The sequence below is a fragment of the Salmo trutta genome, chromosome 1 (genome assembly GCF_901001165.1).
Source record: "Salmo trutta chromosome 1, fSalTru1.1, whole genome shotgun sequence".
Lineage (NCBI taxonomy): Eukaryota > Metazoa > Chordata > Actinopteri > Salmoniformes > Salmonidae > Salmo > Salmo trutta.
Window position 1 is genome coordinate 34,253,261 of NC_042957.1, and position 12,399 is coordinate 34,265,659.

General features: G+C 39.5%; 1 protein-coding gene and 1 long non-coding RNA gene across 12 annotated transcripts in view; both read left to right on the forward strand.

Annotated features, from left to right (window-relative positions):
- The window catches only part of LOC115194654 (collagen alpha-1(XII) chain), a 96,746-nt gene continuing 84,347 nt past the window's right edge, over positions 1-12,399 (forward strand). For 4 of the 9 annotated variants that reach the window (XM_029754529.1, XM_029754564.1, XM_029754541.1 and 1 more), the window contains exons 1-9: positions 2-229; positions 1,898-2,014; positions 7,363-7,479; positions 7,755-7,898; positions 9,272-9,331; positions 10,570-10,830; positions 10,997-11,161; positions 11,742-11,915; positions 12,096-12,386. In XM_029754529.1, the coding sequence (XP_029610389.1) occupies positions 1,945-2,014; positions 7,363-7,479; positions 7,755-7,898; positions 9,272-9,331; positions 10,570-10,830; positions 10,997-11,161; positions 11,742-11,915; positions 12,096-12,386 (1,282 nt within the window). In that variant the 5' untranslated portion in view covers positions 2-229; positions 1,898-1,944. Of the gene's footprint in view, positions 230-1,463; positions 2,015-7,362; positions 7,480-7,754; positions 7,899-9,271; positions 9,332-10,569; positions 10,831-10,996; positions 11,162-11,741; positions 11,916-12,095; positions 12,387-12,399 lie in introns of those variants that run through there. The other 5 variants (XM_029754574.1, XM_029754583.1, XM_029754556.1 and 2 more) reach the window with 4 other exon arrangements.
- LOC115194692 (uncharacterized) lies at positions 3,344-4,886 on the forward strand. Of its 3 annotated transcripts, none has more exons than XR_003878446.1 (2): positions 3,344-3,363; positions 4,580-4,886. It is a non-coding gene; the product is annotated as an uncharacterized LOC115194692 (long non-coding RNA). The 3 variants fall into 3 exon arrangements; XR_003878452.1 differs by lacking the exon at positions 3,344-3,363 and adding an exon at positions 3,388-3,401; XR_003878449.1 differs by lacking the exon at positions 3,344-3,363 and adding an exon at positions 3,413-4,293.

The window sequence follows — 12,399 nt, forward strand, 5'->3', positions numbered from 1 at the left end:
AGAGTTGGGAACAGCCCCCTATTAAGTAGCAGATTGTGTAGAGTCTTCCCACTTGGAAAAAGGCTTCTTATCTGGGACCTCCGCAAGAGGAGCACTGAGTTTTCGTCTGTGCTTAGGCTACTTGATTCTTCTCAAGTGAAACTTTTATCCATCATTAGGCAGAAGAGGCATATCCAAAGAGGCTTTACTTTTTTATATTCTGAGACAAGAGAAAACATCATTTCCACAGGTCAGTATTGAATTAATTGAATATGGATTGGACCATTGCTTAGGCTATCTGAGAGGAAGATGAGGAGAGTGAGGTGAGTTGTGGTCATCCGGAGAGACCAAGGAATTAGGCTAGGGTATCCCAAGATTGGGCTCTGGGCAAGTATTTTAGCATTTGCCTATTGTTCATTTGCCTTATTATCATCACGGTGTCATGCTGGTTTGAAATTAAGTATACCCATAATTATAACCCAACAACCATGACGTAAATGCCGTGCGTGTTGGAATATTTGACTGCTTCTTCGTGTAATAATGTATGTGATGTAAAGTAGAATTTAACTTGAGAAGAAAGAACATATTGATAACTTGGTAGCGTATTCAGTTTTCGCTATAACACTTAGATTAACATGCAATGCTGGATAAAGACGGTCAAGTTTTTGGAATCGATTGCTCTATCAGCAGAAGAGTGATGGCCAGTAGCCTGCACCTGGCGCACCTGCATTCTGGCGCCTTTGAACCTTTTATTTGGATTTTGTGTTGGGAGACCACGGAATGCTATGCATTGTGTCTTCATAGGGTTTGTACAAGTTTGTGAAAGTTATGGTTTTTGTGTCTTGCTAGTGAGGTACAGCATTCCCATCTCCATCAATTCTAATGCATTCCTCAAGGCACGTTTTGACTTAATGGGGACAGCCTTTTTGATCAGATACTACAGCAGGCTCCCTTGTCCTATAGAAAAGTGTAGACCTACAAGGGACTATTTTCCATTTGTAGCTGTGCATTTAAACCGCATTGAAAGTTGATTGTGAGTTTTTGAGGATATTTTAATGCTATTTAAGATGGAACAATATGTTAATTTATAAAGCCAATGCAATGGTCTTGCCTTTTGTCTTTGAATTAACTATGACACTCTTTGAGAGTGGGTATCATAAGTATCCTCTCCCTTGGATTTTTTCACATTCTGTTGCTGTACAAAGTGGAATTGAAATGTATTTATTGAGATTTATTTTCCATTGATCTACACAAAATACTCCATAATGTTAAAGTGAAAATAAAAATTCAATAATAAAAAAAAGGAATGAAAAATTAAACACCTGGATAGTGCAATATATGCCCAGTGTTCTTTTAAAAATTCTTCAAGCTCCGTCAAAGTGTTTAGGGATCATAGATTTTCAAGCAGATTGAAACAGTATTTCACCAGAGTGAGTCCATGTAATTTATGTGATTTGCTAAGCCAAATTTTACTCCTGAACTAATTTAGGCTCGCCTAAAAAAGGAGTGAATACTTTTGCAATATTTTAGTTATTAAATCTTTATTAATTTGTTAACATTTGTATAATTTTCCTTTCACTTTGACATTATGGAGTATTTTGTTTAGATCAATAACAAAAAATCACAACTAAATTTAAATCAAACCCACTTTATCACACAACAGAAAATCCAAGGGGGGTGAATACTTATGATATAATACCCACTGTATGTATAAGAGTAGGCTATTGGATGATAGGACATCTGCGAAAAGGTACAAAAATGAATGCACTCACTACCCGTAAGTCGCTCTGGATAAGAGCGTCTGCTAAATGACTAAAATGTCAAATGTAAATGTTGCGTGTGGTCATTAAAGGTAGACTGTGTGTTGAAGGATGGCACATTGCTGAGATCCTTGTGTAATTGCCCGTGCCTTTTGTAGCCTCATTCATGTTCTGCTGAGCCAGAGAGAGAGAGAGCGAGTCGAAAATGAAGATAAGGCTGTCTCTGGTAGCGGCTGCCTTCCTTGCAGTGCTACTATCCTCCGTCGAGGCCCAAGGTAAAGTTACCCCTCACCCGCTGTCCTGTCCTCCCTCCTCCCCTCCAATGTTCCTACTGTTAATTAAACACATCTGATCCGAATGAAAAATGTGCAGCCCCCCCCCTCCTCTCTCTGTAGCTAGTTGTATCCGTTTTTAAGCTCCTCATGGTGCAATTACAATACTTTCACCAATGCATTTTTATTTTATGAATAAATGTTTGCTGAAATAAAATGTCTACAGTATTTGTATCTCATGTAGGCCTTTGCCTATAGGCCTATTTCATCGGTAGGCCTATGGATTCTTGTATTTTTGTTGTGTTTGAATAGGTTGGCTATTTCATTTGTCTTTTGTTCCAATTTTCTCTGCCTATTAATTGTGACAGGTTGAATCAACTCAAACAAGTAGCCTAGGGTAGGTAGGCTAACCTTTTACTTGGTCGTCACTAGTTACCACAGCCACAAAGTCTTACTTCTCACTAAACCCTGCCTATTTCTAAAATGTATGTTCTTAATATCTGGTTTGAAACCTAACCTTAACCATAACCACACTGATAACCTTATGCCTAACTCTAACCTTAAATTAAGACCAAAAAGCACATTTTTGTTGTCATGAATTTTTACAATAGCCAATTCTGACTTTGTGGCTGTGGTAACTAGTGACAACCTCTATACTTCCAAACATCACACTTTAAACTTTTGAGAGCCTTGAAACAGTTTATGGAATGCACAATTATATTTTTTAATCTAAAACTGGTTCAAATTGATTTTTTAAAATCTAAAAGTTCAAAGTGGAACAAGCCCCATCATACACTCTTAGGAAAAAGGGTTCCTAAAGGGTTTTGCGACTGTCCCCATAGGATAACCTTTTTTTTGTTCCAGGTATAACTTTTTGGGGTTCCATATAGAACCCTTTGTGGAAGGGTTCTACCTGGAACCAAAAGGGGTTCTTCAAAGGGTTCTCCTATGGGGACAGCCGAATAACCCTTTTTGGTTCTAGATAGCACCTTTTCTTCTAATAGTGTAGCAGGCTAGTCTGGAAATTAGTGAAGGGGCGACTCCCTAAGCATGATAGTTGTAGTGAAGTCATTCTTGCGCTAGGAGGGGCACTTGCTTGATATTTTTTTATAGGACTTTGTCATCAGTACCTAGTTCCTCTAGCAGGCCCAACTCTCTGGTGAAGGGAAGAAATCTGTTAAAAAAATAAGTTAAGTAATGATAATGATAAAGAAGCCAGATAATGATAAAGGAGCCAGATAATGATAAAGGAGCCAGGCAATAATAAAGGAGCTAGGTAATGATAAAGGAGCTAGGTAATGATGAATGAACTAGGTAATGATGAAAGAGCTAGGTAATGATAAAGGAACTAGGTAATGATAAAGTAACTAGGTAATGATGAAGGAACTAGGTAATGATGAAGGAACTAGGTAATGATAAAGGAACTAGGTAATGATAAGGGGCTAGGTAATATGATAAAGGAACTAGGTAATGATAAAGGCGCTTGGTAATTATAAAGAAGCTAGGTAATGATAAAGGAGTTAGGTAATGATGAAGGAACTAGGTAATGATAAAGGAACTAGGTAATGATAAAGTCACAAGTTAATGATAAAGGAACTAGGTAATGATGAAGGAACTAGATAATGATGAAGGAACTAGGTAATGATGAAGGAACTAGGTAATGATAAAGGAGCTAGGTAATGATAAAGGAGCTAGGCAATGATAAAGGAGCTACAGTAGGCAACGCTAAAGGAGCTAGGTAGTGATAAAGGAGCTAGGTAATGATAAAGGAGTTAGGTGTGGATGAAGGAACTAGGTAATGATAAAGTAACAAGTTAATGATAAAGTAACAAGTTAATGATAAAGGAACTAGGTAATGATGAAGGAACTACGTAATGATAAAGGAACTAAGTAATGATGAAGGAACTAGGTAATGATGAAGGAACTAGATAATGATAAAGGAGCTAGGTAATGATAAAGGAGCTAGGTAATGATAAAGGGGTTAGGTAATGATAAAGGCGCTTGGTAATGATAAAGGCGCTAGGTAATGATAAAGGAGCTACGTAATGATAAAGGAACTAGGTCATGATAAAGTAACTAGGTAATGATAAAGGAGTTAGGTAATGATAAAGGAGCTAGGTAATGATAAAGAACCTACAGTAGGTAATGATGAAGGAACGAGGTAATGATAATGGAAGGTACAGTAGATAATGATAAAGGAGCTAGGTAATGATAAAGGAGCTAGGTAATGATAATGGAGCTAGGTAATGATAAAGGAGCTAGGTAATGATTAAAGGAACTAGGTAATGATAAAGGAGCTGGGTAATCAAATTTTATTTGTAAGGAAAACGGAAATCTGACCATAACTTCATCATGATAAAGGAACTAGGTAATGATTAAGAAACTAGGTAATGATAAAGGAGCTAGGTCATGATAAAGGAGTTAGGTAATGATAAAGGAGCTAGGTAATGATAAAGGAGCTAGGTAATGATAACGGAGCTAGGTAATGATAACGGAGCTAGGTAATGATAACGGAGCTAGGTAAGGATAAAGGAGCTACAGTAGGTAATGATAAAGGAGCTACAGTAGGTAATGATAAAGGAGCTAGGTAATGATAATGGAAGGTACAGTAGATAATGATAAAGGAACTAGATAATGATAAAGGAGCTAGGTAATGATAATGGAAGGTACAGTAGATAATGATAAAGGAACTAGGTAATGATAAAGGAGCTAGGTAATGATAATGGAAGGTACAGTAGATAATGATAAAGGAACTAGATAATGATAAAGGAGCTAGGTAATGATAATGGAAGGTACAGTAGATAATGATAAAGGAACTAGGTAATGATAAAGGAGCTAGGTAATGATAATGGAAGGTACAGTAGATAATGATAAAGGAAATAGATAATGATAAAGGAGCTAGGTAATGATAATGGAAGGTACAGTATATCATGATAAAGGAACTAGATAATGATAAAGGAACTAGGTAATGATAAAGGGGCTAGGTAATGATGAAGGAACTAGGTAATAATACAGGAACTAGGTAATGATAAAGGAGCTAGGTAAAACAATTAAGTGAAGGAAGTAACAATCAAGTAAGTAGAGATCAAGTAAAAATGAACCGAGAACTCAATTGTCTCCTCTTTCATTTGGAGAAAAGGGGGCTTGATTTTCCTTCTTGTGTTCTTTTTCTGTCTGATGGAACAGAAAGACAAAATATGAGTGTCTCTAAAATTATTTTCCAAAAACGGAGAAAAAACATTCTTCAGAAGCTTCCATGACCATTCATATAGATTACAGATTACAGCACTGCCTTCTTCTCATTAAATCAGGCTATAATCAGGCTATAGTATTCTGTTAGCATATCATATAGACCCCGTATTTTTTAAGAGAAGGCCTCTCTTTTTAGAAGACTGTAGCCTACACACTCGGACCTTGATGACCAGAACTAGAGGTCACAAACAGAGGTCATAGTAGAACCCCACCCCCACATTGGTATGTTCCTTGTTGAATGGCTTGACATGTTGAGACCAGGATGCTCACCGACCAAATCTTGAACTACTTGGAGAAACCAGAAACGAAGAGAAAGAGTCATAACTCCAACAAAACTTTTTGGCTCATCGTTGAGGTTTGTGTGTGTGTGTTTGCGTGTGTTTGTGTGTGCATGCCTTTGTGGACTGTGTGTACATGCGCGTATGCCTGTGCTTGCTTGTGGTGTGTGTGCTTTAATGAAGAGCTTCGTAACAAGGAAAATGTGGGTAGTACTGTAAGGTTTTGATGGGTCCATTTGGAAACAGAGAAGGAGCAGACCATGGCCCTTGAGTTGATCTGCCAGGTTGGTGGTTCTCATTTTTGATATCCTGTACTGGACAAGCTTCGCTCAGGTCATTTGCTGTGCAAATTTGCATTCAAGTTGTCCTGAGTCATGGCTTTTCAACAATATTTTAGAATGATATTCTTGATCCCCACCAGCTTCCCTTATTTAGAAAACCCTTATTTAGACTAGAACCCCATACTTACCCTGCTATGCACCACTGCACTATCCACTGACACGTTATCTTGTTATAGTTAATCAACAAGCAGATTCATTTTAAACTGCTACACATACGTCTTATCATTTACTGTATTTGTCATTTTAGACATCTTTAGACATTCTGTTATTATTATATAGGCTACTTAAAAGGATACTCGTGGATACCGTTTTTATGTCTCTGCATCCAGTATGAAGGAAGTTAGAGGTAGTTTCTCAAGCCAATGCTAACTAGCGTTAGCACAATGACTGGAAAACGATGGTATCTACTAGCATGCTAGCAGTTGCCATAGACTTCCAGTCATTGCGCTAACGCTAGTTAGCATCTTCCTTCAAACTGCCCACGGAGACATGCAAATGGTATCCATGGGTTCATCTGACTCTGGGGAAGTAGATAATGGCCTTCACTGCCAAAGGCACCCCTTTAATACTTTACTCTTGTTAATGCCGTTTTCTCTTAATAGCCTAACTTACTTACCCATCCCCCAACAGACGAATATCATTTAAAAATATTTCAAAAATATGTTCTCTGGTCTGTCTTGTACATGGAAACTTTTGTCCGGTTCCATAAGTTGTTACAAACAACTTTTCATGTACAGGTGCATGATCTTCAGACAGTCCATTCACTGTGACCGATCACATTTATGGTTTGTTTTGCTTTTCTATTTGATTTGTGTTTTTCTAATATATTTTTTCATTGTGGATTCTCACTACTCAGCGCTAGAGGGGTTGGAAAAGATGTACCCAATGGTCTTAAATGGCGTTGTGTATTCTTTTAAGAGGTTTGCAATGGATGGGAGTCATACACATGGGTCAATCAAAGGAAACAATGTGCTGAAGGCTATGTATAACTACATGTCGGCCTTTACACAACCATGTTATATAAGGTATGAGAAGACTCCATTGTAAAATCCATTTCCACAAAGTTTGATGAAAGGGGTATGTTTTTGTCGATTGACTCAGTTTAGGCATGACCTTATCAGCATGCAAAATGTTAGTTAGTCAATGTAAACAAAAGTAATTGTGCCCTTGGATATTTTTTTTGCCACCCTTTTTTTATTCTCCTTACTATATTGTATGTGCTTGAGTTGTTGACTGTGGTCGGACAGACATGGTCGGACAGCTCAAACGAATGTCATTTTTCTCCAAAATGACTGCTCGCGTCTCAAATGTTATGTTGCCTTGTTGTCACCTCTTGCTGTTTGCCCCAACAATGAATAGGATAACTTCAACCTTGAAGTGTTGATTGTTGGGATATGTGTTACCTACACCTTATGTTTTATCATAAATACACTTATTTTGCAAAAGCTGGAACTAACATCTGCAACTTTTTTTTTCGCAGTTGAACCACCTTCAGACTTGAGATTTAAGATTTTAAATGAGAACACAGTACAAATGACATGGAATGTTCCACTAACACGGATAGAGGGATTCAAGATACAAGTGGCCTCAGACACAGGTGGGTGGTCTGTTTTTCTGCAGGTCATCTCTCTCAACTTCACTACCTTTACTGCAACATTACCTGTGTAGTTTACAACAAGCAATCACTGCCATTGACATGACAAAACACCTACATTTCCTGTTTTCACCAATTCATTATGGGATCCACATATTAAACATTTCATGCACTGAACTCCTAAGATTGTTTAGGCATAAATTGCTTGATTTTGAGATTCAGAATTGTTCATTTCCCCAACCCTTAATTTTTAACTTGGTACTGTATTATTTCCATAGACGAACCAACAAAACATGTATCCCTCCCTGCCACTGCCACTGAGACCTCCATCACGGATCTGACGCCAGACATGGACTATGTAGTAACAATCATTGCATACTCTGGATCAGAGGAAAGTTTGCCCATCTCAGGACAGCTCACAAGTGAGTCGTTTACTATCACATTTTATGTAGACTATACTGATGAATGAAGTGAGTCACTGACGGTCACAGCCACTTGTTTAGTCTACTGGTGATTGGTTCAGACTAGAGAGAGGAATGACACTAAATTACTGCATGGCATTTATCATAGAGCCTGCATCCCAAATGACACCCTATTCCCTATACAGTGTACTATTTTTTACCAGAGCCCTGCGGGCCCTGGTCAAAAGTAGTGCACTTTATATGGAATATGATGCCTTTTGGGACACACCCCGCCCCCAGCCTCTTATTTCAAAACAAATTGTATTTGTCCCATACCGTGAAATGTTGACTTATGAGCCCTTTCCCAACAATGCAGTTTAAAAGTAAGAAAATTATCAAATAGATAAAAATAAAATAGTAACACACTAAAATAACAATAACGAGGATATATACAGGCTATATACTAGGAGTACCAGTACCAAGTTAGTGTACTGGGATACAAGGTAGTTGGGGTGATTGATTGACATGTAAGTAGGGGGTAAAAAGCAGAAAGTCCAGGTAGCTGTTTAATTAACTGTTCAGCAGTCTTATGGCTTTGAGGTAGTAGCTGTTCAGGAGCCTTTTGGTCCCAGACTTGGCACTCTGGTGCCACTTGCCGTGCGGTAGCTGAGAGAACAGACCGTGACCGTGACTTGGTTGGCTGGAGTCTTTGACAATTTATAGGGCCTTCTTCTGACACCGCCTGGTATAGAGGTCCTGGATGGCAGGGAGCTCAGCACCAGTGATGTACTGAGCCATACACGCTAGCCTCTGTAGTGCCTTGCGGTCGGATGCCGAGCACTTGCCATATCAAGCGGTGATGCAGTCAAGATGCTCTCAATGGTGCAACTGAATAACATTTTGAGGATTTAGTCTACTGGTGAATGATTCCAAATGTATAGAAAGAGGAATGACAATCCATGGCCCTAACACAGAGGCAACCCCCCTCCCAAGTCTAACAGTGATTAAAGTATGCTGTAATGTAATATGAACTGCTTGGTGGGGAAGCCTCTTTGGCACCGGTCCTTAGTTCTGATGCTAGAGTCCTAAGCAGCCCAGTCCGGGTCTTTAGAGATTACTGAGAAAACTGCCGTAACTAATTGCATCAGTCCATTATAATTTGGGAGCTGGCTTCGCCTGCCTGCTCGTTGTGACCCCTAGTGGATTTGATCTTATTAGAGACAACCTCATCAAATATACACACAAAGTATATCTTTATGTATAAATTGTAGAATACTTTTTTTTCCCATGCTACTAGTTGACTCTTTCACATTAAGGTGTTGTGGGTAAGGTTAAATATATTTATTCGTTTTTTTGACTCACATTGTTTTTTTGTCTCGTTGCTTGTGTTTCAGTCCAATCAAGTGGCACAGCACAAGGAGGTCCCAGGAAACCACAGGTCACAGCCTCAGTCAGTAAGTACATTGCCTCACTGGCCTTTTCTTTTTCTGACACTTAACAGTTAACAACATTTTCCAGTTTGTTCATAGGCTACAGTCTTTTTTTTATTTCTCTTATTGTGCCTGGTCTCTTTCCATTGGTGTGTGGTCGACAGCACAGTAGAGGGAGTTTCCACATATTATTCTATTCAATGCCCCATTGTATAGCCAAATCAGTTTTTTTTACTATATAAATCTCCAAAATATTGATCATAACGTTGCTGCCTGTCATAGTCAGGCTGTCAATCATGCTAAGTGAAGGAGTTTGCGGTGTGGGGGTCAGTGGTGTGGAGCAAACACCCGTGTCAGGACGCAGGACCTCTGGTGCTGGAGCGAAAGAGTACACAGCCAGGTTGAGAAAAGTGGAAACCATTACGGATACAGCTCTTTACAAGAGCACTGTGGCCTCCCCCCAGATGATGCATGCTTACTGCTACTTGGGAAAACCTCTTTCTCAGACTTTATTTCTATCCAGAAGGCATACCTGGAAAATACCCTCCAGGTAACCCCCTATTCACCCACTGTACCTTCACTGTACCTTTCGTAGTGTTCCCAAAGACTGTACCCGCTATGAGGGCTTATATCTCAAAGTATCACCCTAATAGTTTGTATAACCATTTGAGCTGGATGTGGCTGCTGGGCTTATATTAATCTGATTATTCTTGACTGCACTGTTGATGCCACTATCCCTAACCCGGTATCTGGTCTAGTGAGGATGGTGAATGACCTCCAGCCTGTCAAATAAAAGTCTAATGAAGAGCCTGATGAATACAGTGCTGATTTTTGGTAGTGACAATGGTATTCTGTCAAAAGGGATGGCAATAACATCAACATTTTTATTGCATTCTTTCTTAGTCACCTTAGGGTCCTCTCTGAGCATTTGCATTTGCCAATAAGAAATATTAATTGATATTCCATAGTTCCTGTCTAGTATATGAGTGTTAAGAGGGTAGTTTTCCTTGTTTTCTTCATACAATAATGTTAAAACGCTGGACCAAAGTTTGCACCTGGAGGCTACTTTCATTGTTCACTGTATATTTTTGCCCAACGGCACTCTTCACATTGTTTTCTTTGGTCAATGATATCGCTATCTGGGACTTATAAAGCTACGGAAACAGGACATGCTTCTCTTCAGCTCAAATAATTTGCCTCTCCCATTTTTTCCAGTGTATGCTACTTTTTTTCATTTTCCTTCTTCTCTCCTTCTCTCCCAGAGTGTTCATTCAGTACCGTCACAGATTTGGTGTTCCTGGTTGATGGTTCATGGAGCGCTGGAAGAGACTTTAAATACATCCGTAACTTCATCTCTGCCATGGCGGGTGCCTTTGAGATTGGGGAGGACAAGACCAGGGTGGGCGTGGTCCAGTACAGAACTGATACCAAGACAGAGTTTAACCTCAACCAGCACGTGAAATGGGGCGAACTCCTCAGAGCCATCAACACACTGCCTTACAAGGGTGGCAACACCATGACAGGTACTTACCAATCCCATGTACAGTACCTGGCTATACAATACACAATCATAACATAATACTAACTGACAAAGCCGTAGTTCGTCATTAACAACTCTCTTGAGGTTGGTAGAGTGAATCAAATGAACAATGTTACAACCGAAAGGGACGTCATGCCACTTTGTTACAGGTGAGGCCATGGACTATTTGCTGAAAAACACATTTACTGAGGCAAACGGTGCCAGGAAAGGCTTTCCCAAGGTGGCCATGATTATCACAGATGGGAAGTCTCAAGACCCTGTGGAGAACATCGCCAAGAAACTTAAGAACATGGGGGTGGAGATCTTCACCTTGGGTATGTAACTACAGGCTACCTTTCTGTCATCTAACCCTGTTTATGTCTTACTGATACTGCTAATCCTGTCTATATATATATATTCTATAGTCATGAGAGTAAATTGACGTATTCATATCACAAAGTAAAGGATCCTGAAACCTACAAGTTAGAATGGTATGAAATGTGTTTCACACATTTTTACCATGTTGTCATTCTTTCCAACTGAAGTTAAGACATGGCCTGTTGAAAAATGTATATATTCCATAGTGAATCCAGCTGGTTGTTCTTAAAAGTGGAAAAGAAGGAAAGACCTCTTGCTTCATTTCATATCTTTATAGATCACTTGTTTTATTCAGTATAAGCTCTCGAACCTGAGAAACTATGCCGCAATTAATTCCTACATTCGTAATAATTTTCATGTGCCGCCATTGACTTTAACAAGGAGTGTTTGGACTTTATTGGTTTTAACTATGAATGAGTAAACCTTCTGAAACTGTTGGGAGATCAGAATTACAATGGTGATATGGAACATTTTCCCTAGTTTTTATAAGAGACCATATACATTTTACACCACTTTTTTGTTCTTTGTCCAATTTAGGGATCAAAGGAGCAGATGAGGACGAGCTAAAACAAATGGCTTCAACCCCCTACAGGACCCACGTCTATAATGTTCTCAACTTTGACCTTATCAAAAATGTGCAGAAAGAGCTCATTACCCATGTGTGCTCGGGGGTGGACGATCAACTCAACTCGCTCGTCAGCGGAGAGGAAGGTAAAATGCAGTTTTACGACTCAAATGTTGGAAGTGGTTTTGGCATGGATAACGTTGAAGAAATTATTAGAGATGCATGAATTAATGGGGGTTGATCAAAACTTTTCCAGCTAGGGAGAGGAAGATCATTTCCTAACAAATTCCCGTCGTGATTTCTTTGTTGGGATTGTTCATTTACAGTTATTGAACCAGCATCAAACCTCAGAGTCATGGAGATGGCCTCCAAGTCTATGAGATTGACATGGGACAGTTCCTTTGGCGATGTCTCGGGTTACAAGCTCCAGCTGATCCCCATGATGGCCGGCAGCAAGCGCCAGGAGCTGTACGTTGGTGCCAGCCAGACCTCAGTGATGGTTACGGGCCTGTCTCCAGACACAGAGTACCAGATCAGCCTGTTTGCCCTCAAGGGCCTGACCCCCAGTGAGCCCATCATGACCATGGAGAAGACTGAGCCAGTCAAAGTGTCCGTTGGTGAGTATACTCT